This window comes from Homarus americanus, unplaced genomic scaffold (assembly GCF_018991925.1).
Source record: "Homarus americanus isolate GMGI-L3 unplaced genomic scaffold, GMGI_Hamer_2.0 scaffold2106, whole genome shotgun sequence".
Lineage (NCBI taxonomy): Eukaryota > Metazoa > Arthropoda > Malacostraca > Decapoda > Nephropidae > Homarus > Homarus americanus.
In genome coordinates this window covers 253,441-279,749 of record NW_024731171.1, presented here as the reverse complement: position 1 = coordinate 279,749, position 26,309 = coordinate 253,441, and the positions used below count along the sequence as shown (strand labels likewise).

Genomic DNA, 26,309 nt, shown 5'->3' with positions numbered 1-26,309 from the left:
TAACGTAGAGAAGCATAGTAAAATATTGAGGGGTTTAGAAATTAGGGTAATTGTGAGGCTAGGAGGATGTACAGGGTAGGGAGATAGGGGCTAGAGGAGGGTAGAAGGGTAGTTAGATCGGTGGTAGGGAAGAATAGGATGGTAGGGGAGGGTAGAAGGGGAGGGAGATGGGAGGTAGTGGAGAGTAGAAGGATAGGGGGATGGGGGTAGGGGAGTAGAAGGAGAGGGAGACGGAGGGGAAGGAGGGGGGGTAGAAGGGTAGACAGATCGGGGTAGGGGAGGGTAGAAGGGTAGGCAGATGGACGGGGTAGGAGGGAGGTGGTTAGACGGTGCCGTATATGTCTACTCAGCAAGTTATACCCCGCAGCCCGACAAGTTGTAAATCACGCCCGAGTTGAGTTCGCCACGCCACGCCACGCCAACTACAGTATATCCCTCCCCCTACCTGCCCCACGCCCCGATGACAGCTAGATGGCGTGCACGGGGAGAGGAGAGGGGTAAGAGGAAGGAGTAGACGAGGAAGGGAGGGAGGGAGGAGAGAAGGAAGAAGAGGAGAAAGAGTAGAAGGAGAGGCTACAGTGAAGTGATATGGAAAGAGTACAGGTGAGGAAGAAAGGGAAGAGGAATGTGGTTGGTGGTTGGTGGTTGGTGGGGTGTTGATAGTGCGGCGGTGGGGTTGAGGTGCAGGTGATGAGGGTGTAGGAAGGAAACAGGTGACGTAAGAGAGGGATCAGGAGGTAATAGTAATAATAATCACAAACATCACCTGGCGCTCTCGTCCCATAATAAACACCTACACAGAAAGAAGCTTCACCAGACGAACCTTAGACTGAGTTCTCCCAGCAGTGGCGTTTTTTTTTTTTTTAGTGGCATGAGCAATAAACCGCTGGGCCTGGCGTGAATGGCTCCTTGCGTCTCCGAGTTGGCACTATGATGGCACCACTTATACAGTATATTTGGGTGATCGTGGGTTCGTTCGTCAATTTCTCAGGGCACGAATTCTCAAAGGTTTGTTTATCTAATATGTTTATCTCCTCCTTAAACTCGAGATTAGAGAGAGAGAGAGAGAGAGAGAGAGAGAGAGAGAGAGAGAGAGAGAGAGAGAGAGAGAGAGAGAGAGAGAGAGGGGGGGTGGATCAGACACAGGATCACAACCACTAATGCGGGCTTCACTGAATTCAATCAAGACAGCGCCAAGCAAGAATAACAACGAACGAGAGAGAGACAGACAGATAGACAAAGAGAAGTGAAGACAAGCATAGAAAGAAAACGAATAATAATAAGAAGAAAGGTCAAAACAAGAGAACAAGTGATATTATGCACACTACCAGCGATACTTCACACACGCACACACACGTCACCACCCGCCACCTGAGACACGAAACCAAAACACCTAATTCTTTATTCTGTACTGAGGAGGAGGAGGAGAGGGTGAGAGAGAGAGAGTCTTTATTTCAGTCTTAGTTCGTGTGAGATTCACCACCACTGCTAAACGATGCCCACCACCGTCATAACCAAAGACACTGGCAGCAAGAACATAACGCTATAACACACGTGGCATTTAGTACGTTCTGGCCATATTATCACCGAGGGAATTTCACCCAAATCAACACCGGGAGATCTGGAACTTCTTCACGCGGATAGTGAATTACGGAATCAACTTGAGGAGACCGTAAAACGTGGAATCTTAATTGAAGGATAATCCGGGTCTGTCAAGTACCTGATCTGACGCTACTGACGACCCCACATGAATCCTCAGTGACGATAAGTGAGGTGATGAGTAGTACTGAGAATCGTCACGCTACACGCTAATTGCTCCCGGTAAAATGTTATTACCTTTTGAGCGCCATAGAATGTAGTTATCTTCTTATCTCTCTTGAGTTCATATTTTTTTTTATCTATCTGTGTGTTCATCTATCTATCAGTTATTTATTTGGTAATAAAGGCTATCTACTTATCTATATTTATTAATCTATTTCAGTCTACCTACTTATCTACCTATCTGTATGTGTGTGTGTATGTGTGTGTGTGTGTGTGTACATCATGTTTCAGACTAAAACATCACCAATATGACCGTATAACATCATCAAATATTTACTCCCGGATACGACAATAAACACAACATCACTTTATGGTTGCAGCAGGCGGTTCTTGTATCTAATTAAATGAAAGATGCAAAAGGAAGGAGTATTTTATGCCCGCTAGCATTTATATCTCCCAATGTCCAGGATGCAGTCGTATGCGTTCCTAGCGGCGTCAAGCTCAAACACTATGCATATTCCTCCATGCCCAGCCGAGCCACCATCACGCGGCAAGCATTCTGTATACATGAATAACTTAAATAGACAAGCCAATTGCATGTATGAATACAGGTTCTGCCAGATATTCTGTGCATATGAATTAGTTTACACGCCGGGCACACACACACGCACGCACACACACACGCACACACACACACACACACACTACAGTCGCCGCTGACTAAATGCGGTGTGTGTGTGTGTGTGTGTGTGTGTGTGTGTGTGTGTGTGTGTGTGTGTGTGTGTGTGTGTGTGTGTGTGTGTTTCAATATCCGATCCATTCGAGGGTGGGCGAACAAATTCCCAAAATGTGTTGTAATGTACCTTAGTGTTGTTGTTGTTGTTGTTGTTGTGTTCCACGGGTGTTTGTATTGTATTACTCAGTGTTGGGATGTTTGGCTGAAGTGTTGATGGTATGAGAGAGAGAGAGAGAGAGAGAGAGAGAGAGAGAGAGAGAGAGAGAGAGAGAGAGAGAGAGATTGGAGATAATTTGAACATATGGGAAGAGATTGAGTATGTATGTATGTATGTATGTATGTATGTATGTATGTATGTATGTATGTATGTATGTATGTTGATCTAAAAGTACTCAGAGAGAAGTTCAACGACACAGACTCTCCATCTCATTGCACTGACCAATTACTAACTCGCTCTACACACCCGCCATACCTCTCTCTCCTTTACATGTATTCACTCAACTCATTCGTCAAGGCTCCTCCCTATCCCATATACGCTTATATGTCTTCCTCCTCTCCACTCCTCTCTCTCACTTCTCCCCTCCTACCCCTTCTCTCCCATCTCCCGTGTACGCTGCTCTCGCTCTCCCACACTCTGCTAGATACGCTGTTATGGACAGGTTCTCAGCGGGACTTCTGATATAGTTACGAAATGGCTCTTACTTATATAACCACCAGGCTGAGTCGTCTTCTTCTTCTTCTTCTTCTTCTTCTTCTTCTTCCTCTCTCTCTCTTTTTTCTTGCTTCATCTATCTGCTTGTCTCTCCTTCTCCTTTCTATCCCCTTTTAAGTGTTCCAAGATTACGAACTGTAGTGCAGGATAAAGGTAAACTCATGGGCACTCTACAAACAAGGTCTATCTCTCTCGCTCTCCCCCCCTTTCCCCCCTTTGAACTTATGAACACTGTGATGTAAACCTGAGCATCGTGTAATAAACTCTGAAACAAAAGAGCATCGATCATCTCGCGAGCTACTGTCATATTTTAGCATTCTTAAAACATAAAGCAAAGAAGGGGTATTATTTTCACTCTCAAGCGTAGAATAAACTCACATTTTACGTAAACTATCCTGAAATATACTATTCTTGTTACCAATTATCGTAACTGGTTTTAAATCAAGAAATAAACACGATAGATGAAAGTATTATATCAGACTAGGACAGTAGATATAAGTCTTCTTTCTACAGTATACCGTCACAAGCGAGGCTGGGTGCTAGGAGACCTGATCGACTGTGTGATGTTTCCCCAATTGTACACTTTGTTCTTTGTCCCCCTTCCCCCTCCCCCTCTCCTCTTCCCTTGTGTGTCCTCTGTATCTGTCTATTTCTCTGTTTTTCTGTCTGTGTCTTTTTGTTCATTCTTTCTGTATTTTTGTTGGGCGGTGTGTGTGTGTTTATTTTTCTTGTTTTCTGTAAGTTTATCTTTGTTTTTTGTTTTTTGGAGGGTGGGGTTCTTATCTGTTATCTCTTGGAAGGTTTTCATATATTACTTTACAGGGTTTTTAAGGTAAAGAGTTGTTAAATTAGTCTACTGTCCCACCAGGTGTATAAATGAGAGCAAAAACATACATCAATTTTTTCCTCTCACCTTCAAAACTTACAACATACCTGACAATCAATAGAGCTTTGGAAATTCGCTCTAAATCTCTCAAGCTGTGTAATAAATCCTTCACTTGATTGAGTGTATCATTATAGAAATATCAAGTTAAGCGTTGTGTGTTGTCTTATCTTTTAGTTGGCGTTGTGTGTTTCATGAGGGTTTATAATATAATATTGATAGAGTGTGTGTTGTGTGGCAGTGAGTTTTGCATCTGAGAGCTGTGTGGTGTGGGGACCATGCTGGGAGGTGCTGAATATGTATGGTTTGTCAGGGTGATCGATGACGCTTCTCTCCTCATGTTGTTGTTATTTTTTTTTAAAGTTAAGCTTGAAATTGATTTATGTGAGACCTAAGACAGTTTAATGGGTTACTTAACTCTAAATATAAATAAATAAATAAATAGATAAATACAATATACAGTACATACTAAATTACGTTATCTAGACTTTCTGAACACATTATGTAAATATAAGTATGAACATAATAGGTATAAGAATGAGACAAGGCGGCATTAACACTTTTTCACCTCTAACACTTCCCTAAATTACTAGACTTCATGAATTATTAATTTAGACACTAAAAGGGAAATTAAAAATATAATGAAGCCACTTAGATTTTTCACCACCCTTTTATATATCCTTCATATAACTGGACACGTACACTACGGACATGTACACGGCCACTGACTGACACGCACCTTGCTGGCCGTGGCTGGATATTTTACATATAAGGGCATACAAATTAATGCTTTCCAAATGGGCTACTTGTACCTCGTTTTCCGTGCTGATGTTCCTTGATCAGGGGTAATCTGAGCCACGTCAGATCCTACTTCAGCCGGCCTTCACTGAGACGCCTCCAACCTCGAGCTGAGTGTGGAAGGTTTATGTTACAACGCTTAACCAGAAGTATAGCTCAGTACCCAGTGCGTGTGTGTGTGTGTGTGTGTGTGTGTGTGTGTGTGTGTGTGTGTGTGTGTGATAAAAGATGTTTCATTAAGGCTGGAAAGTTAATCCATATTCAACCTGTAGGATTTCACCTAGCAACCTGTTTCACCTGAAATATACACCTAGTTAGATTAGGTTAGGTTAGGTTAAGTCTTTAGAGAAAGAGAGGGAGAGAGAGATGCTATAGTTTAAACAGTGGGCAAGAGGGGTAAATGTGTTGGCAGGAGGCGGCAACTCTCTTGACCCCTGTTCATCTCTCTTCCACCTCGACCACTTTTTTTATATGAATATTTACAAGGTGTCACAGTATTAACCATAGATAAGAATACCACGTAAACTCAGAATGTGTTGATAAATCTGTTTTATACTTTTTTGGGGGTAAGCCCTCCAATCACGTAAAAATTCCCACGCTCCTCCACCACCAACTTATTTCACCTCAATATAACCCTGTAAGCATTAACATAACATAACATAACATAACATAACATAACATAACGTAACATAACGTAACCTAACCTAAACCCTTCAAGTACCGTCAGGGTGTTTAATAATTATCAAGTGTAATTAAGATGGAGGGCTAACTTTCACGGAACCTATCCCATCATCAAAATATGAATATGTTAATTACATATATCAAGAAGTAGTTTTATATTTATATTTTGAAGAAACTTTTTTTTTGTTACTTTCCCAAATGGTTAAGTACCTATAGAGGGAAGATTCAGCGTGACGTCCTGACTTCAGCCTCTCACATATATGACGAGAACGTTGAAGACAGCTTGTAGGGGCCATACCAATGTATACCTGATTGACGGGGCTTAATAAGTCATTAGAGAAAAGAAACATATTTGACGTACAAGAGTCCAAGAACAACAAGGAAAGAGAATTTGGTGTAGAGTGGATAATGGGCAGGTAGTAAAGTTTACCTGTGTGATCACCTGAGCCAAGACACTTAAGAATCACGCAACAGGAAACCAGCAAGTGTACAGTGTGTGTGTGTGTGTGTGTGTGTGTGTGTGACTCCTACATATCTCCACCACTCGTATAGCAACAGATGAATAATAGAGAGAACGAGAGACAAAAACAGAGAGACACAGACAGACAGACAGACCCCCACTGACAAACATATAGACAGACAGACAGATAAGAGTCTTGAAAATGTGATTGTATAATCTGTCCTCTCACCTTAACGCACTTAAAAACTTTTCTGAGTTTGGTTATCGTGTTTAGCGCATCTCTACAAGGGAGGCAACCACACCTTCACGTGCTTGGTAAGGAACTTAGCTGAGTTAGTGTTCCTTTTCTCTGGATGTCTACGTCAATTAAAACACAGAAATTGACTAAAATGTTTACGTTTCTTTGAATGCTGACGGATATCGCTTATTGATAGAGAGAGAAAAAGAGAGAGACGCAGAGAATTCAAACAGCGAATACAATAGGTAGATATGCTAGCAGGAGTTATCATGTTCCCAGATGCCGGATCAACACCTTAGCAGCTAAATCATGTGTCCGCTTTTTTTCGTCACCATTCTGAAGATTCACAAGATAACAATTAAATTACCACATCGACCTGAATATTAATCCCTCAGATTATTTCACTTGATGATTAAAATACTCTAAGGTTAGTTGGGTGCTACATAGGTTAAATTATGTCAGGGTAGGTTACGTTAGCGTTAAGGTGTTTAATTAACAGGTGAAATAACTTGGGGGTTAACCTCCTCCGCCTGTTCCTTCATGCACTTGGTGAGGAACATGGCTGAGTGAGTGAGCGTCCATTCTTGTGGGATATATACGTCAATAATAAAAATAGAATTAGACTTAGAATTTTCACGTGTCTCTGAAGACTGATTGGTGAGGCTTATTGATTTATGGTTTTTGTTATCACTGTTGCGTTTCTGTCATAATTGTTGTGATTATTATTATAAGTATTATTCTTTCTCGGTTTTACGTCATTTATATTATTATTAATAAATTATAACTACCATTATCATTAGTATTACTATAATTGATTTTGTTATTTATTAGCAGTTATTGTCATTGTTATTTGATATTTTTTTTATTTTCTCTCTTGTTCTCAATTATCTGAATACAATTTTTTTATATACTGTACATAGCTATTATTATTATTATTATTGTCTTCTTTTTAAAGGCTGTCTTTATTGCCTTTGGAAGGTCGGTCTCTCTCTCTCTCTCTCTCTCTCTCTCTCTCTCTCTCTCTCTGTCTCTCTCTGTATTTTCTTGCGACAATAAAGTTTCCCATTACAGATAGTTCAGTCAAGTCACTTATTAACGAATAATCACCAAGGCAATACACCCGTACCGGCTCGTATGCAAAGCCCAATAAATCAACTTGTGTTTGGCCAGTCAATTTTAATGAGCACACACCAGACGGCGGGAGGCTGCGCACAACAAACGGAGGCCCCACTGCGCATAGATGGCCTCACTGATAGCTGGCGGGAGGTAGCTTAGGCAGGACTTGAGAGTTAAACAATTACAGAAGCTCTTAAGTTAAAAATTTCAACCACCTTTAACTACAAATTTCTTAAGGCATTATCTTTGTTTACTAAAATATATGCATTTTTTTTTTTACTAGTTCAGACGATTAGAGATCCTTTGGTTCTCTGGGGTGACTAGATACATTTTTTTTAATATATTTCTACGGACGACAAATTGACCGTACGATTATATGAGAATCTGGACCCATGAGGAGGAGCAACAACAGCGACTTGTCCAGCGTTCCATCACGTTGGCCATCTTTGTCTTCCTTCTAGATAAAACTGCTGCTGAAATATGACTTAAGTGTGTGAGCAACAGGTGTCTGGGTATCAGGGTATATTATCATCAGCCAAGACGTTCAGGGTTACCCCAAGGGAGTCACTTCTCAACCCCTGGACTACAATACGTGCAATAATAATAATAATAATAATAATAATAATAATAATAATAATAATAATAATAATAATGATAATAATAATAATAATAATAATAATAAACGACCAAATAAAACCACTTATTTACATCCTTGACTAAAATGCTTTAACGTTCACCAATTCATCTCATTCACTAAATATCTTTACACAGGTCATTCAACTCAGACTTTAATTATCTGTTTCCTGTGAGTTTTCAATACCGGTTTATCGCTTTTATACATTGGATATTAAATTCTAAATCCCTTCAGGAAAACATGAGATAGATATTGCGATATTTTTATGCCTTTCAAAATCTTACTGAATGAAACTCTTAAAAAAAAAAAAAGTTGTAATTCTGGTATTCAGCTTTGATGATTAGTTTTGAAATTAAGTTTATAATATTTAAGAATTCCACGATCTTTATATGATGACAGTGTCGTATTTGTATGTATGTATGTATGTATGTGTTAGTTCTTGAGTAATAATCGTGGAGCCTTAACTAACACAGGATATAAATGCACCTCAGAGCATGATAAACTAATCGTCGACACATAGTAACGAAGTCAGGCTGCCTCCTAAGCATCGGAAAGGCGGTAGATATACAAAATTAAACCTAGACTGTGCACGAAGGAACAGCCATTGAACAGCAATGCTAGTGGTAGCAACAGTAGGAGCAAGAACAACAATAGGAGCAGCAACAGAAGCAGCAACAGAAGTAGTAACAGAAGAAGCAACAACAGAAGGAATAGCAACAACAAAATTGGTAACACTACAAAGCCACACTAGATAACGAAATTAATAATAACAACATAATCAAGAAGTAACAAACTAAATGGAAGAAAAGTAAAAACAATAATAACAGTACTACAGCTATTTACACCATTGCTGTCACTAAACCTCTACAGTGTCCCTTTTATCATCACGAACAGCACTAACAGCCCCTTTCACCACGACCATAGAGAGAGAGAGAGAGAGAGAGAGAGAGAGAGAGAGAGAGAGAGAGAGAGTGTGTGTGTGTGTGTGTGTCTGTCTGTGTGTAAGGACCTGTGTGGGAACAGAGTAAAGACACACACCCACGCCAACCTAACATCTCGGCTCTGGGTGGAACTGCCCGTGTTACTCACCCAGCCATCATTTAGAATTCATTAGCGGCGCGCGTGATGGAGAACACACACATAAGGCACCGTCCCTATTATCGATTCAGGGATATACACAATGGTAGAGGTAATGCTGTTATATCTAATACCCAATACCCAAATCAGGGAATGGATCTTTCAGTGGAATTCGGTTTATTGGTGAAAATCATAGGTTAAAAGTGTGTCATTTGATCTGCAAGAGAGACCATAGGAGACAATGCAGCTGGTGTGGATTCTACATCGCCTGGGCTGTGAGGGTTTGAACACCATCTCCCCTAAAATTAAAATAAATCTGACTGGATTTAGGTCTATATAACTAATGACAAGTTTTTATTTTGAATTAACATAGACATTAAACATAAGAAACTCCTACACATCTGCTTCAAAGCCTTTCCACATAATTATTCTCCAAAAAACACTTACATATAATTCTTAAACAATTTCTTCATAAGACATTCCTTGATTTCTGACTTATCCAATTAGTGTTATATATTTTTTGTAAGTCACGTCCTGAGCAACACACGTACACCAAATATAGACTCACACACTGCCCTATATCTCTCGCCAGCTTCAATAAATGTCATCTTAATACGAACCTCCTAGTAATAATAGTGTGTCTGTCTCGTATCGTCCATGATGGTGGCTTCGTATCTGTTCACTCACTCAATATAACACAAGACTTACATTCTCCCAGCTATACCCAATGGATACCAATGTTAATAATGGTAATCTTTTCTTGTAAGTGAAAAAGAGAATAATTTCCAGAGAAACCTTTAGAGTCCTCAGTACAATAACTGCCAATTGAACCCGATGTTTCAGAGGCTATTGTCACCCACTGGAAATAACAGGACGATTGTTATCTCTAAGACTATACACTGGATTGTGCTTCATGTTCCAGTTGTTAGCGAGGAGCTGGTGTCACCCTCCCCTTCCTTACTTATATAACTGCCATCTGATTTATCAAACATTCTTTTTTTAAGCTATCTTGTGTATGGCCTAACATCCAGTATAATGCAAACATACACCCAAACACACACACACACACGCACACACATACACACACACAGACACACACTCTCTCTCTCTCTCTCACTCTCTCTCTCACTCTCTCTCTCTCTCTCTCTCTCTCTCTTCGGCATGGCAGGATAGAAAGTAAAACTATAGCTTATTACTACCGCCAACATAACTAACCCCAGCGCCAAACTGATCATCAATAACGCCAACATAACCATCAGCAACGCCAACATAACCATCAACAGCGCCAACATAACCATCAACTGCGCCAACATAACTAACCCCAACATGACCCAACACTCAGCGTCAACCCAGCGCCACAAAACGATCGTACATCAACGTAGTTATCGGCGTAATTGGCGTAATAAAGGAGCAGGCAGGCAGGTTGCTACTGGGCACCACTAAACCGAAGTAGACCCAATTAAATAAAAAATATATTCCCCCCGAGTTTCTATCAGCGCCAGGGATTCTAATTACCTTTATTACGTGGGGTCAATTTATCTTGATGGGGTAAGCCGGGTCTATCTACTGTACATGCCGATGAAGGGAACGATCCCCCCCCCTTCCCCCCCCCTCCCTTTCCTTGGCCACACCCGTCCTTTGAAGGGGAAGGATAGGGGCGTGATAGACTTCCCAGTGGACATGTACTGGGTGCGTGATGGATGTTTACAGGTCATGTGATGGATGTGGTGGTTATTTACAGGTCATGTGGTGGATGTGGTGGTTATTTACAGGTCATGTGGTGGATGTTTACAGGTCATGTGATGGATGTGGTGGTTATTTACAGGTCATGTGGTGGATGTGGTGGTTATTTACAGGTCATGTGGTAGATGTTTACAGGTCATGTGATGGATGTTTACAGGTTATGTGATAGGTGCAGTGGATGTTTACAGGTTATGTGGTGGAGGTGGTGGATGTTTACAGGTCATGCAAGTTACTAAAGTATTACGTTAGACAGTCCCATGAGAGAGAGAGAGAGAGAGAGAGAGAGAGAGAGAGAGACAGAGAGAGAGAGAGAGAGAGAGAGAGAGAGAGAGAGAGAGAGAGAGAGAGAGAGAGAGATGGATGGATGTAAATTTCATTCAAGTAACGAGGGAGTAAAATTGCACTGGATAACGATTACACTATTTTAGTCTTATAATTCTGGATCGTCGTCTCTTCATTCATTCCTACCATCAACCACATGGCCTCAAATCATTCCATCCCCAATCAACATAACCACCCCTGTCAAGCATTCTATCTGTATCACCTGTTTCTTTATGTATGGGAGTATGATACCACCTCTAATTATACTTTCCTCAACAGGTAATAGCTTGGGATGAACACACGGAGATACCTGCTACTAATTGGTCTCTTACCTGTGGCTTCTTGTGGTCACTTTCCCCCCCCCCCCAAGCAAGCTTTAGTAGATATATATGTTAACGCTGGGAAAGACATGCAAGAGCTACCGGGCTTACTCCTAGTGTGTGTTGATGTGAGGTGGAGTGGAGTAATCTTTGAAGAGAGAGAGAGAGAGAGAGAGAGAGAGAGAGAGAGAGCAGTGTACAGGTATATGTGGAATGTATATGAAAATAGTCAGGTCAATAATAATGTACAGGTGTGTAGTCTACATTTAAGATAAAGAATCAGATTAGAAGTGATAACAATTATATACTTTTAATGCAACATAATGAAATAGACAGCGTTTCAAAGTTGTTGTTGTTGTTATAAAGCTCTGACTGTACTTCAACAACTAAGGTAGGTTTTTAAACGCGTAACAAGATTAGTAATTACGCTATTTTATCAATAATTAAAATATATAACAGATATAAGACTCTCGAGGTTACATTTCATATTGTAAGCAAAAAGAAAATTGTATGGAAAATGGAGAAAGTCTTGGAGGGTTGATGTACTTAGAGTGTCCCAGAAAATTGTCCCTGCTTCCCTGCCTGCTCCCTGCCTGCTGCCTGCCTGCTTCCTGAGACACTGTGAGATGGGGGGAGAGAGGCAGGGAGCAGGCAGGCAGGGAGGGAGGGAGGGAGGGAGGCAGGGAGAGGCAGGGAGGGAGGGAGGGAGCAGGACATTTTTGGGACACACTATATATATATATATATATATATATATATATATATATATATATATATATATATATATATATATATATATATATATATATATATATATATAGAAACTGTATATATAGTTGTATACGAATATATATCTTACAGGACATTAATACCGGTAATAAACTATAAGATAACGTCAGGAGTAATTCATTGGGAGACTCACACTACTGGGGATGATCCAGTGTGACCAATAAGGCTTCATCAACGCCGCGACCTGTAATTAATGTTATTCATCAAGAGGATAACGGTGGAGCCTCTATATACCACCACCACCGTCACCACCACCACCACATACTGATCATCCTCACAACCACTACCACCATATCACACTAACCACACTCACTACCACTGCCACCACCACCTACTGACCACACTCACCACCACCAGCCACCTACTGATCACACTCACCACCACCACCTACTGACCACACTCACCACCACCACCTACTGACCACACTCACCACCACCACCTACTGACCACACTCACCACCATCACCACTACCACCACCCACCTACCGTAAAATTAAACCTTTGGTAGAACAGGGAAGGATACTTGCCCTGATTACTCCAGACAGACAGAACTGGAGGACAGACAGACAGACAGATAGACAGACAGAACTTCGCTATATAGACGGGTCATCTGCATAAGGTGACAGACAGCATATGCTATTATCATATTCCTATCATTATTTACGAAGGGATAATTTGTCTTCGTTTTTTGACTCTCTTCCTTTGCGGTTTAGGTCATGCGTATTCCTTGTTACCTTTCATATAGATGCTGTGTTTGAGCTATAGAGAGAGAGAGAGAGAGGAGGCTAATTTGTCTCCATCAATTCTCTTATGTAATATGGTTAGTCATAGGCTCAGTAACTTAATTTCAACCCACTCCCCCCCATACACACACACACACCGATATTAATACATCATCTACACATACGGGAGTCAAAATGAAACGAGACTCGCCACAGCCGTGAATACCTCTGACCAATCAACCTGACAGGGTAAGACATTGGCATTCAGGGGACCGTTCTTCCTGGCCCATAGAAAGATACACAACACTCTGTCTCACGCTGTTCCTGTCTAAACTCCCTCCCTCTCTCCTTCCTTACCTCCGCCTCTCCCTCTCTCTCTCTCTCTCTCTCCCTCCCTTCCTCCTACCTTCTCCCTATTTCCCTACTTCCCTCCTTCCCTCCCTTTCAGTTTACATGTAATAGATGTCAGCAGCAATTGGTGATCGATGGTAATGCTGGATTAATGGTGAGATGACCTATAAACAGAGTATTTAGCTTCACCCTCCCTCCCACCACCAGCCTTTACCTTCCTTACCAGTATGGAAACTGTGAGAGATATATGGGTGGTAACTTCCCTTTTTTTGTTTTAATTTCCGTGATGATGATGGATAGTATGTAAGTGAGGGATAGGTATAGTGACAGGTTTTTGATAGTGGATAAATAACCTGTTTTGTCCCTCCGTGTAGGTCAAGTAGTAATGCAGGGATAACCTAGGTGTAGTCTGGCTCTTTCTCCTCCTCCCTCCCACATGACAAAGGTGAGTATTTGGGTGGCTATTGTCTTCTCGGTGATGCTAATGGATAGTGTAAGTTGGAGAGCAATGGGTAGTGATGCAGGGTGATGGTGCTGCCGTGTGTCAGACCACAAGCACAGGTATAGTGATGGTGGATGATGGAGGGATGTGTGTCGTCAGGATGACATAGTGAGTTTTATGTGAAGTATTTTACAGCTAATTCCGTGTAAGCCAACTGGTGTATTTGAGTCACCCGAAGCTCTTACATGATAGGAAGCATTAAGTACTATGGGTAAACACATCCCATCTGACGGCCTCTTCTGCAGGGAGGAACAAAGTCGTGGTTTGAATTATTCCTGATACAATATTTCATAGACGCTCTTAAGACATCCGGTGCGAGAAATAAGAAAAAATATTCATATAAAGACCAAGTGTTGTAATCTTTATTTAATAAATACTTGACAGTCACTCAGAGATAATATTTTTGACACTAGATCCAAATAACTTGTTGGGACACACACACACACACACACACACACACACACATATATATACACACACACACACACACACACATATACATAAGTATAAACTTGTATTCAGTCACTTATCATCCACAAAAAATGAGAGATAGAAGAGAGGTTTTGAACATAAATGGACACGAGAGAGAAAAAGTAATACAATGTGTTTGTTTCCCTCTCAGCGAGGCGCCTGAGAGGAAGCCCTCACTCTCTCCTCTCTTGTGTGTGTGTGTGTGTACGCAGCAGGTGTGAGCCCACCAACCTTATGAGGCCCCAGACAACCCACCTCAAGTACCTCTCAGGCCATCCTCGGTGTTTGTCCGGCCAGCGTCCGCTTTGTCAAAATCCCTCTTTCCTCCCTTGTTGATTTTCATATTTCATGCTTCTCCTTTTTTAATATGCTGGCAAATAATTGTCAGATCCGTGAGCTACCGGCCAGGAGGGGCAGGAGTATACCTCGTGTGAGATCATTGCTTGCTTTGGTAAGTTTATCATCGTTGTATAAACAGTCGCAGGTGGGGGTGTAATTGTGTGTAACAGTGGGTAAAGTGTAGGAGGCCGCCTCTTCACACTAAGTCGAGGAGCTGGGTGCGGAGAAGTGGGAAGGGAGGGAGGGCTAGGGAGGGTAGGTCTTGGAGGGTGGAGAAGGAGGGGTAAGGTGAGGGCTGGGGAGGGTAGGAGTAGGGGAGGGTAGGAGTATGTCTTGGAGGGTGGAGAGGGAGGGGTAAGGTGGGGGCTGGGGCGGGCTAGGCCTCACTCCCATTAATTAGATGATGTTAGATTTTGATAGATTGAAGGATTAATAAGAGCGGAATCAAACATGACTGGTACCTGATAGGAGTGGGGCTGATAGGACTGGGCTTGATAGGACTGGGGCTTGATAGGACTGGGGCCTGATAGGACTGGGGCTGATAGGACTGGGACTGATAAGACTGGGGCTTGATAGGACTGGGGACTGAGAGGACAGGGGCCTGAAATGACTGGTGCCAAATAGGAAATGAAAATGGGAAAGATATGATGAAAGGGAAAATGAAATAACAAAGGAAATGAGACAGAGAGAAAGGATTTGGAAGAGAAGGTGAAAGAATATGATAAATGTGAAAAGAGAAAGAAACATAATGAAATAGACCGAGATAGAAATCGAAAGAAATAGATAGAAAATTAAATAAAAGGGGGAGAAAGTGAGCGAAAACCCGTAATATAACATAATCTAACGTGACTTAACCTAATCTAACCTAACCTAACCTAAATTTGCACTTGTACTGATGTTATACCGATCCTGTTGGAAAAGAAACGCGAACCCATATTTAAGGGATATGATACCCAACCTTTAAATGATAATTGTAACTCAGTAACCTGGAATTAGTGAAGAAAGTCATTGACGAAGGTTGTCTTTGATTACTAAAAGGCTGGTCTGAAGGTTAAACAGTTTCCACTTTGCGCCAGACACGATGGTCCTCCAAGTCATACTCAAGAAGCTCTCGAGTCCTACTCCAGGTGGTCAGTGACATTCGCGCCAGTGTTGACTAAGAACTTGAGGGGCACAGCCAGAGGTTATGGAGTATGGAGAATGACACAGTCCCCCCCTCCCCCCTTCCTCCTTCAGTGTGTCAGCCTCCGTTTTCTTTGATGTTGGTACAAGAAGAGGGGGGGGAAGAAAATGGTAAGTGGGCGCCAGTTTAAAGAAAATTGTATAGGATCTTAATAAGTTGTCTTTTATGGACAGGATGTGAGGACTACTTCTGAAGGATCATTTGTGGTATTTTATAAGGAATCACTTGAAGTTTCGCCTCCTCCCCAGCTTATTTTATATGAAGCTTAACCACTCTATTGTAACCTAACTTAACCTAATCTCAAAATAACCCAATATAACCTAACCTAACACTCCGCCTAGGTAGCGTTAGGGAGGTTAATCTTTAGGTGATTTCTAATGTATAAATCTCTCTTGCCACTAACTCTGACATTATAATCGCCAACACCACGTATAAACGAATTGCTGTTGTCTGGTCCTTAACATTGATACTAATCCCATCGCAGATATAACACCACCATTACACACACTATCGGGTTCTGTTTACTTTGACTCTCGCCTTTGTGGTTCAATGGGACATCTTCACCCTCCATAGATTACACTCACGTTTGCCTTATCGCCCAAATTACAAATAAGATCTGTGTTCACCGACCAAAATCATAATGAGAACTGATAAAACTGTTTAATCTGTTATATATAAATTATTTCTGGTTTTCCATCTTGTATTAGTTGAAACTTTGGATGTCCAGCACACTAACGTTAATTATTTCATATTTGAGTAGAAGTTTTGATGAAAAATTAAAAAATTACGAAAGAATTATAATCCGCTAGTTCTAGAAACAAGTTTATATACTTTATAACTTCAAGCCGTTTTGATTATGGGTTAGAAACTTGAGCACATAATGATTGTCACGCGTAATACATGAGCAATACATATATTAACCACTAAATCAAGTATCTTTGATAACTTCATGAGTTAAGAGACTACGAAGCAAAGTATCAATACCTCCTGACACTCCGTAATACAACGTGACCAATAATAACTCTAATCATAACGGGCGATAAACGTACACAATTCTTTTTACCTTTTATTCCTGGCGATATTTATAAGGAATTTATCGTCAGCTACCGGGGATAGTTTGAGAGAACATCCCGCAGACAGGAACGATGTCGGTGGATAGGAAGGAAATACTCACGCGGGAGGGAACGCCGTTGATTCTACCTCGTTTATAAATTCCTGATAACGCCTCGTACCGTGCCACAACTCAGCCACTGGGATCAACACTGATCGCTTAATTGCTAACTTCACGGCTGTAAATTCCGCTCGTGTTGTGATTCTATTTTTTCTTCACTTATATTCTAATCGTTCTTTGTATATTTCTTTAGAGTGCTTGGATCCCCTTGAGTTATTTATCAGAAGGAAACGTAATTTTATAAGGAGTAATTGTGGAGCGATGAAGACTTCTCACACATACGTTGCTGTGTGTTGATGTCTTTATCCTCTGGGGGAAAATTGCACTCACATCGCCCCAAACAAACGAGTATAGTAAATGCTTCACTAAAGGGAGGGGTCAGCCGCTGTTGTATTCAGTTACTTGTGGTTCTTCAGCCTCGTGAGGTCATGTGCCTGTGAACCTCTGACCTTACCACAGGAGGGAGTGACCTGTAGAGAATGACCAAGAGGTACCAGAGAGTCACTTCACGTTGGTCAGGACGTTGTACCCCAGTGACGGAACTCTTAATTACAGATAAATCTTAAGGTTCCTCTCATGGTTAGCTTTTGCCACTGTGTGTGTGTGTGTGTGTGTGTGTGGTGTACGTGCATATGTGTGTGTGTGGTGGGGGGGGGGGTACGGATGTGCATGTGTGTTGTCTCAGGAGCTTCACCTGGCCCTCATAACGTGAATTTGTTTACACAGTGTGGTGAGGGGCTGCGGGTTCCCCTCCGCGCCAGACCACACCAGTATCGACCAGGGGCACCAACTGCCCATTGTGACTTCTCTGTTTACACTAAACAAATGCCTGGAAATCCGGAAGACAAGACAATTATGGGAGGGGAAGGAAACGCTGTAAAGTTTGTTTATGAGTAAATAAATTTCTCCAAAACATTGTAGTCAAATAAGAAATTTCAGTTTCAAAAAGAATTTGTTAGAAAAATTTAGGGGTTTTGTGGTTTTAATATTATTAATGTAAAAGTTCAACAACTCTAGAGAAGAGTTAATCATTTTTCTATAAAACTTGTGTTATAACATACGATCTATAGTTATAGAAGCTTAGAAGTTATCAATTTATTTAGCAGTGTACAAAGTTGAGAACTATTAGTTAAAATCAATATATTAGACCTAATGCCTTTGGGCTGCACGCCAGGTCGACAAAGCGATGGCAGAGAGAAGAAGCAGACAAGGGAACAGGTAGCCACAGGTCCCCAAGACAGTTAAGGGTAAATGTCTAAAACAGCATTTAAGTTATGATCCGGGTATTTAAGGACTAAGGGGGTGGGAGGAGCTTTGGGTTTAGGCGGGAACACCTAACTCGGGTAATCACCGTGCAAGTGTTTAAACCCTTTCATTTTTATCTAGCATTTCTATATAAATGACTATGTCTTGACTATCACCTTTATATTGCTAATTTTACTATTTCTTTATATTTAACACTTTTTAAATGTTCACTATAGACATAAATGAACGTGGTGTTACCGATGGTCAAACCATTAGCTGCTTTGAGGAGTGGCAGCTGTTAGGCGGTGTTGTCAGTAGAAAGCCGACAGGTTTTTACTATACATATTTACATGTAGTAAAATATGATAATTCGTCATAATATATAAAGTATATTCTGAATCCCTGGAGAACAACCTCACCAGCAACCGTTATAATGTATTAGGTCCATAAACGGTCCCTTCACCACGAGGACGCCACTTTCAGTATTTTATTTGGTCAACACGAGACTTTTATTATACAGAGAGGGGACCCCGTACACAAGAGTGGTTAGGAGCCTGTGGACGAACTTAGAGATTTCTGTCACTCGTAATGTTGAATTGTTGATGGAATAGTGTAATTGCTCGCCTAGTTACCTACTTCATGACCTAGTTGTTGAAGCACAGTAATATCATTATAACAACAACAACAACAACCTGTGAAAGATGTTTAGTTCTTACACCGATTAATAACACTTATAAAAGAAATATTCTCTATCTGATCAGATTAAAAAAAACTACGGTTACTTTATCAGATAAAACACCTGCAATCATTTGTTTGTAGTTCCCGACGGAAAAAAAAATCAGTGCTCAGAATTTTCAGTTGCTTACCCTTTACTCTGTACGTTTTCTAAGAAGTAGTTCTACTGTCACAGAAAACGAATTCTTCGAGAATTTCACGGGGAAGCACCGAGTGTTTGTCGTCGATAACTTTGTACATTGGATATGTACTTAATTACTTAATGATCACTAACACCAGTCAAGGAGGAGAGTCAATAAGTTAATCTTGGCCCAAGGAGCTCACGGTGTCACTGAAGAGATTTAATCTTCTGTCTCATAAACTTTTAATGCTTTACTTCTTAATTCTCATATAATCTTTGAGATATTATTCATAGCTTATATTGTATTTCGGTTTTCAAGAAAAGGACAGTAGCTTTATCTGTTTGAGTTTATCTTGATGAGCGATATGGGTTGGGTGTAAACGGGACTGTCCAGTATGGGGCAATAGGCCGCTGCAGTTTCCTCCATTCTCATATTCAAATGTTCTTATCTCTCTCTCTCTCTCTCTCTCTCTCACTTGACCCTCAAGTGAAAAATGTTGTACACACCAGTATTTTATTTTATTTTATTTTACCGTATGTCGATATTGATTTAAGATATTAATGGTGTCCGCTCTAGATCTACGGCCGAGAAGTAAAGAGGAAAGTCGACACTGAAACGTCATTGTTATCGGTGGACGAAGGAAGGGATATATGGGAATCATTATTTGTATCGTTTATTTTTATCGTTCTTTAAGGAGCTTTAAGACTTTAGTTAGAAATTCATTGTTCATGTTTTTTTTTTGTTTTTTTAAGGATTTCGACCCCCCGTATGGAAGAAGAAATATTATTCATTAGTATTCATGAACACATTATTATCATGGGGAACATTAGTTGATGTTTGAGTTACATTATGTAGGAAACTCACTAGGTCAAACTCCTGCGTTCATTATCTTTCTGTTCGTGATGAATATATAAAAGTGTCACTACTTTATTTTCCTTGTTTATGAATGCTCTACGTGTCAGTGATCCCTTGAAAGTATCTGAAGAAATAGACACAATCTTATCTGTTTTCGAGGCCTTTCATATACGCATTAACTAAACACCGTAGAAGGTTGCTGGGACGCTGAGAGCTGACATATTTCTGATAATATTAAGAATGACCATGTAAACAGCTTCTCAAATTGTATCATCTTTAACAGTTAACCTAAGTTACAGAATGGTGAATGATATATATATTGAGTGAGTCATCAGTATTAATGTAATCTCTTAGTTTACTAATACCATTGGCAATCAAGTCTTAAGGATTTATCCCAATATAAGTGAATAAAAAGGTGTAGATCCTAATTATATGGTGTTTAAAGGTGGATGACACAGAGAAAACAAGTGTATTTATCGTGTGAGGGACAGATAGATGTCTTGATCAGAGGAATAAATATATTTCCCATCACGTTTTTAATGAATCATCCAGTAGACACAGAAGACGAGCACTGGTGTAAAGGTACAATGACCCGTAGGAAAAAAAACTCAGAAACCTAATACATAACAGTCCACAAGTTTTATACCTCTTAAACTTGGTATTGAATTCATAGTTGTAGAATGGTGTTATGAACTGTGTATGAACGGTGAAGTTAAATTCTTACACTTCATTAAAACAAGTAGGCTACATCTGACGCTCCTGTGGTGAGAGGACAATGAGGTTATCACCCGGGAAGGGGGGTGGGGGGGGTGAGGGGGAGGGCATTGAGGGAACAGTAATTATGTAGTTAACTAAATCTATTACACAGAAAAAAGGCAGAGTTAAAACATTTAAGCTTGTACTTGTTCCCTAAAGCGTCATTTGGTATACTTGTATACTGTATAATATGCGTGAAATCAGGTGTAACGTTATGTAACCAATAGAGCCAACATATTGCATGATATATGGCCTGTCATATGGTAATAAAGCGCACACACAGAGGTGCGGGAGAGTCTTGTGTAAGAAAGTATCTCAGCCACTGGGTATTTTAGACCCCGAGTTGCAGGCTGTTTCCTTATGTTGTGCTGAACTTTCCTGATATATTCCTTATCCATCACTGTTGTTTCTCAAGAACTTATCATGAAACATTCCTCCACATTATTCCTGCCAAAAGGTATTGATTACTAGACTATAGCGATAAGGCAGACAATTGAGATGAGATATAGGGTACTGTTGATAGCGAGGGTAATGACCAGCTAACAAGGTCTTACATTAAGGTCGGAGTCACTCGTGTGTTAACGGCATCACGGGGAGCACAGGTCGTTGCCCCTTGTCCTTGAGCTCGCTAAACTCTCGCCTGGTGGTGGTGTGATGGTGGTGGTGGTGGTGAAGTGGTGGTGTATAAAGTGAAAGAGGTGGTGGTAGTGGTGGTGTAGTGGACATGGTGAATAAGACGATGGTGTGACGAGCAAAGTATAAGTGGTGGTGGTGTGGTGGTTGTGGTGAAGGTTGCAGTAGAGTGTGGTGGATACCCTGAGCATGGTGAATGTGTGGTGGATATGGTGACGGTGGTGGTGAGGTAGCGTCACCCCAGCGGCGGGCTGTGATGTAATGATGTGATTGTGTCGTCGTTCACGCCCTCGAGGCATAAATAGTGTTATGAGCAGGACAGGCGACAGCCCAGCCAATGTTTCTTGATTCTTCGTACAACTGATGACATATATATATATTTTTTTAATGTATCTTATTTTCACTGATTTATGTTGACGGTAAACAGGTATATTTGTGGCCACTGTATAATGTACACGTAATTGGAAGCCATTCGCCAAATAAATTACGTATATACCATGTCTCTCCACTTACCATGGAGTTACTAAGCGAACGAATTGAAACGAAACATGACTTTTACATAGGATTCGTATCAACCATCAGGACACACAGCAATCACTCCAATGACTGAAACACAAGTGACGATGACGAATTCTCTCGGAGCGTTTACAGGGGGCAGCAGCCGACGCGGGAGTGCCAGTGTCACCGAGGCTGAGTGCAAGGACGGGACCACCTGTTCCTCCACCGACCTAAGGAAAATTATCAATGCTAGAGAGGAGAGCCATCACATGGGGGCGGAGGTGAAAAAGCAGGATGCTGCCACCCAGATGAGACCTCCTGACGGAGGTTGGGGCTGGCTGGTGGTTCTAGGATGTGTCCTCATTATGGTAAGTTCCGATAATTCTAATATGATCTGGAGTTAGTTCAGATTAATATTAAGTTTTGATAAGCAAATTTAAATGTAAAGATCAGTGTACCTCTTCCTTATACACTATAGTGACTCGGGGTAATTTGTGTGTAAAGAAAAAGTAAAACTGACCTTATAGTGATAATAAGAGACATAATCTTTAGTGTAAATAAACTAAATGTTCAGTTGATCTAATATTTGTAGACGACCAAGGGCTCATAAGTGTCTAAAATAAACAAACACACGTAGATGAGTACAAACTGTTCTCAACCTTTTTCAGAATCTGGCATCAGCTTGAGAGTTTATTAATCAGAAGTGTTTGAGATTTTAACACCCGTTTACTAAGACTTTTATTTTTATTACGGAGTGTGTTTTTTATGTTGTTAATAAACAATGAAGAGGAGCGTTCATTAAGCCAATTACAAATATAATAATCTTATAAATGCCGAACGAATTTTGGCCGTAACATGCACGTGACTAATTCACGTGTTATTGACCCTTGACCAGATATTATCAGTAGTCGACCATTGGTCTCTGCAGTGAAGGTAAATCGTGGGTCGGGCACATTACCCTATCCAAATTAGGTAAGAATAAACCCTCGCGTACACTTACAACAAGCTGGTATTTTCATAAGGGTTGTTCTCAACCTAGAATGTGGTTATTTAACCTGAGAATATAGTTATAGTCATTCATTGTTAGTGACAGTCTTATAGAAATGATACCTCGATATATAGAAGAACAGACCTGTATTTATAACTACTTTTAATCACTAAACTTCGACAAAATGCAAATAATGTATTTTTTTTTCTTGTAGACATTGAGCTCCTTATTCGGCATCTGCTTTGGCGTGATCTTCTCCCGGTACCTGATGGAGGAACGCTCTTCGTCCAGCACCAACGCCTGGATCTTCAACACCATGTATTGCCTCTGGAATATGACAGGGATCTTCATACGGCCTCTCACCTCGGAATTTGGCTGGCGGAAGGTCGGCGTCTTCGGTGGTCTCCTGTGCTCTGTGTCATACGTCATGTCGGCCTTCACTCCCTCACCAGAGTTTCTTTTTTTCTCGTTCTCGCTGTTGGGTGGTACGTGATGTATTGTGATACACTTTAGTTGTAAGAGCAGTTTGGTGCATGGCTACAGTTAAGTAACCCAAGAAAACCTAAGGTTCAATTTACTCTCATTAAAGTTTGAATGAAATATGAAACAAATAATAATTAAAATATACAATGAATTTATATAATATATTCATTGGAATACTAAGTGAAAACTCACTTTCAGTTACCCATCGCCTCTATAATTAGATTCACTTTTCATATTCAGGAAGTATTTTCATGTCACATACACAATTGTTTTGACTTTCTGGGGTTAGGTGTTAAGTGCACACACATCTTCCCCTCAGGCGTAGGTGCAGGGATGATGGTGACGATGTGCCTCGTCATCGTGCCTCTCTACTTCGACAAAAAGCGAGGTGTGGCGAATGCTATAATGCTGGGGGGAATGTCTTTCGGGCAGATCGTGGCTCCACCAGTCGTCCGCTTCCTGCAAGACGAATTTAGCTTCCGAGGAGCGACCATGATTTTGGGAGCCCTTGTGCTGCACGGCTGCCTGGGAGCCTCCTTTTTCCACCCCATCGAATGGCACTTGAAGAAACCCACGTTACAGAGAGAGAGCTTGCCTCCTGAAGATGAAGCGCCGATGATATCACCAAAAGAAAGCAAGTTATGCATCAGTGAAGGTTTAGTGAACTCTCAGTCGCCAGTAGCATTTGCTATCAGAACAGATGACCTGGAGGCTGACACAATGAGAGCACGTGGTGGACGACCCTTCGTCAGTGAAACCTCCAGCGAGTCGAGAAAAAGCTCATCCCTCTGCACCTCTACGCTGGACCTTAACGACATCGAAACAGTTACTGACGCTGATCAAAGAGACGAATATCATCCCGACGATGAGGACCCCCAGAAAACATCATCCTCCGTCTGTTCCGTTATGTTCAGAGTACTGAGGTCAACGATATCAGACTTGGGCATCCTACGGTCACCACGAGCCTGCATCATCGCCGTCGCCAAGAGTCTCAGCCTCAACGCTGGTCTTAACTTTATGATGATCGTACCCTTCGCGATGCAAGCAGCAGGACATACGCTGGATGACTCGGCTTGGTGCATCTCAGTATTGGGGATGTGTAGTCTTTTGTTCCGGATCTTGGTGTCTTCACTGTCAGACTGCAAGAGATTCAACACCCGAGTCTGCTACGTCTTCGGCTTCGCTCTGATATCTTTCTCAACGTTCAGTAAGATATCACATTATCCATATTCTTCATCATATATGAGCAATATTTTGACTAAAGATAGAAATTAAATCTTATCCTTTGTATATTCCAACCATCTCTCCGTCTCCCCCTAGTCTTTCCGCTCCTGACTGACTTGACTTGGTTACTGGCGACAATGGCGCTGCTGGGATGCGGTATCGGGGTCAACATGGGCGTCGCCAACCTCGTCATGATTGATGTTATGGGACGCAAGAAGTTTCCGACCACTTTTGGGGCCAGCTGTTTCACGGGGGGTGTTGGCTTCATCTGCCTGGGGCCTCTCCTTGGTAAGTGATGTGATTTAGTAGTTGAGTGTATGGTCTCTTGATTGGTGGATGGATTGACTGATGAATTGGTGGATTGTTCGGATTAATAATTGACCTGGTTGATGGTTCCATTGAATAATTAATATGTTAATTGATCTTAATTGGAATATTTTGACTAATGAACTCCTCGAGTGATGGATTCAAGAAATAATAATGTAAAAAAAATCAATATCATCGTTATTACTATTATTAATTATTATTATTATTATTATTATTATTAATATTATTATTTTTATTATCATCATCTCCACAGGGGTCATCAGAGACACCAGTAACAGCTACGCTCTCAGTATATTAGTAATGGCTTCTATGCAGTTAACCAGCTTTACCCTGTGGCTCTTTATGCCTGCTGCTATCCGCTACGACGAACGCAAAACGAAGGAAGAGGACGAGGAGAATAACTAACCGAAAAGCAATGAAGGAAATTCTAAGTGAGAGAAGAAAGGGATTAAAATACTTAAGAATACGTAATACTATTGTAACTAACAGAACACTATAACAACAGGAGTTTAATGCGTTGATGATATAAACGAATTTTTGGCGTGAAATATTTTCGTTCATATGATTTGCTTTACTAGTGAATAAAATTATAATATGAAATAACCCAGGCGATTGTCTTGTTGTCGTCATCATCGCAAAGTGTGTGTGCGCGCGCGCCACTCACTCAGGCAGGATAGGCTACCAGTGTTACCAGCCGTACACAGACTTAGTGACCCTTGCTTGAAGACTTAAGCTATTGAACCAAGTTAATACATCACAACAATAGTAAACGACGTCAAGGAACCAATGCATGATATAAGTTATTGTATTAGCCAATGAGTCGAGGATGGTGGCAACACATACAGGAACTCCATAAGGCAACAGTGGTCTTAAATCTGTACCCGGACTTGGACGTCACTCTTCACTTGTTACGTGTTGTCATTTTATCTGGAGTTTAGATCATAATTGTTCACTATTTCTCTTATATCATTCACTCTTAATTCCTTATATTATTCTAAGAGTTCAATTATAAATAATATTAGTCCTAATTTTGTCATTATTTTGTATCTATTTTATGGTGGAATTTTCTCATTATATTTTTGTCTATTTTATGTAAACAAAAATACATTGGAATTTATAGTTATTTAGTTATTTATTGATTTATATTTTGTTCTGATATCTTATGATGGTTTGTGTTTTTTGTGTAACTAGTAATTATATTGTTGTTTTATGTTGTGCATGACTCTTAGCTGAAATAAAAGTTACTATTACACTATTATTATTATTATTATTATTATTATTATTATTATTGTTATTATTAGTAGTAGTAGTATTATCATTATTATTATTATTATTATTTTATTATTATAAGTATTATTGTTATTAAAGAAAGAGGACAAATATTAATAATAAGCCTTACGAGAAAATTAGGAAACTTAAAAAGCAAAATAAAAAAG

General features: G+C 40.6%; 1 protein-coding gene across 1 annotated transcript; it reads left to right on the top strand.

Moving 5' to 3' along the window:
- Positions 1 to 21,763: 21,763 nt before the first annotated feature.
- On the top strand, positions 21,764 to 26,125 carry LOC121867568 (monocarboxylate transporter 12-B-like). The gene is made up of 5 exons (XM_042367573.1): positions 21,764 to 22,219; positions 23,054 to 23,324; positions 23,642 to 24,529; positions 24,643 to 24,834; positions 25,127 to 26,125. The coding sequence occupies exons 1-5, from the start codon at positions 21,956 to 21,958 to the stop codon at positions 25,276 to 25,278; spliced, it is 1,767 nt and encodes a 588-aa protein (XP_042223507.1). The 5' UTR covers positions 21,764 to 21,955; the 3' UTR covers positions 25,279 to 26,125.
- Positions 26,126 to 26,309: the final 184 nt, after the last annotated feature.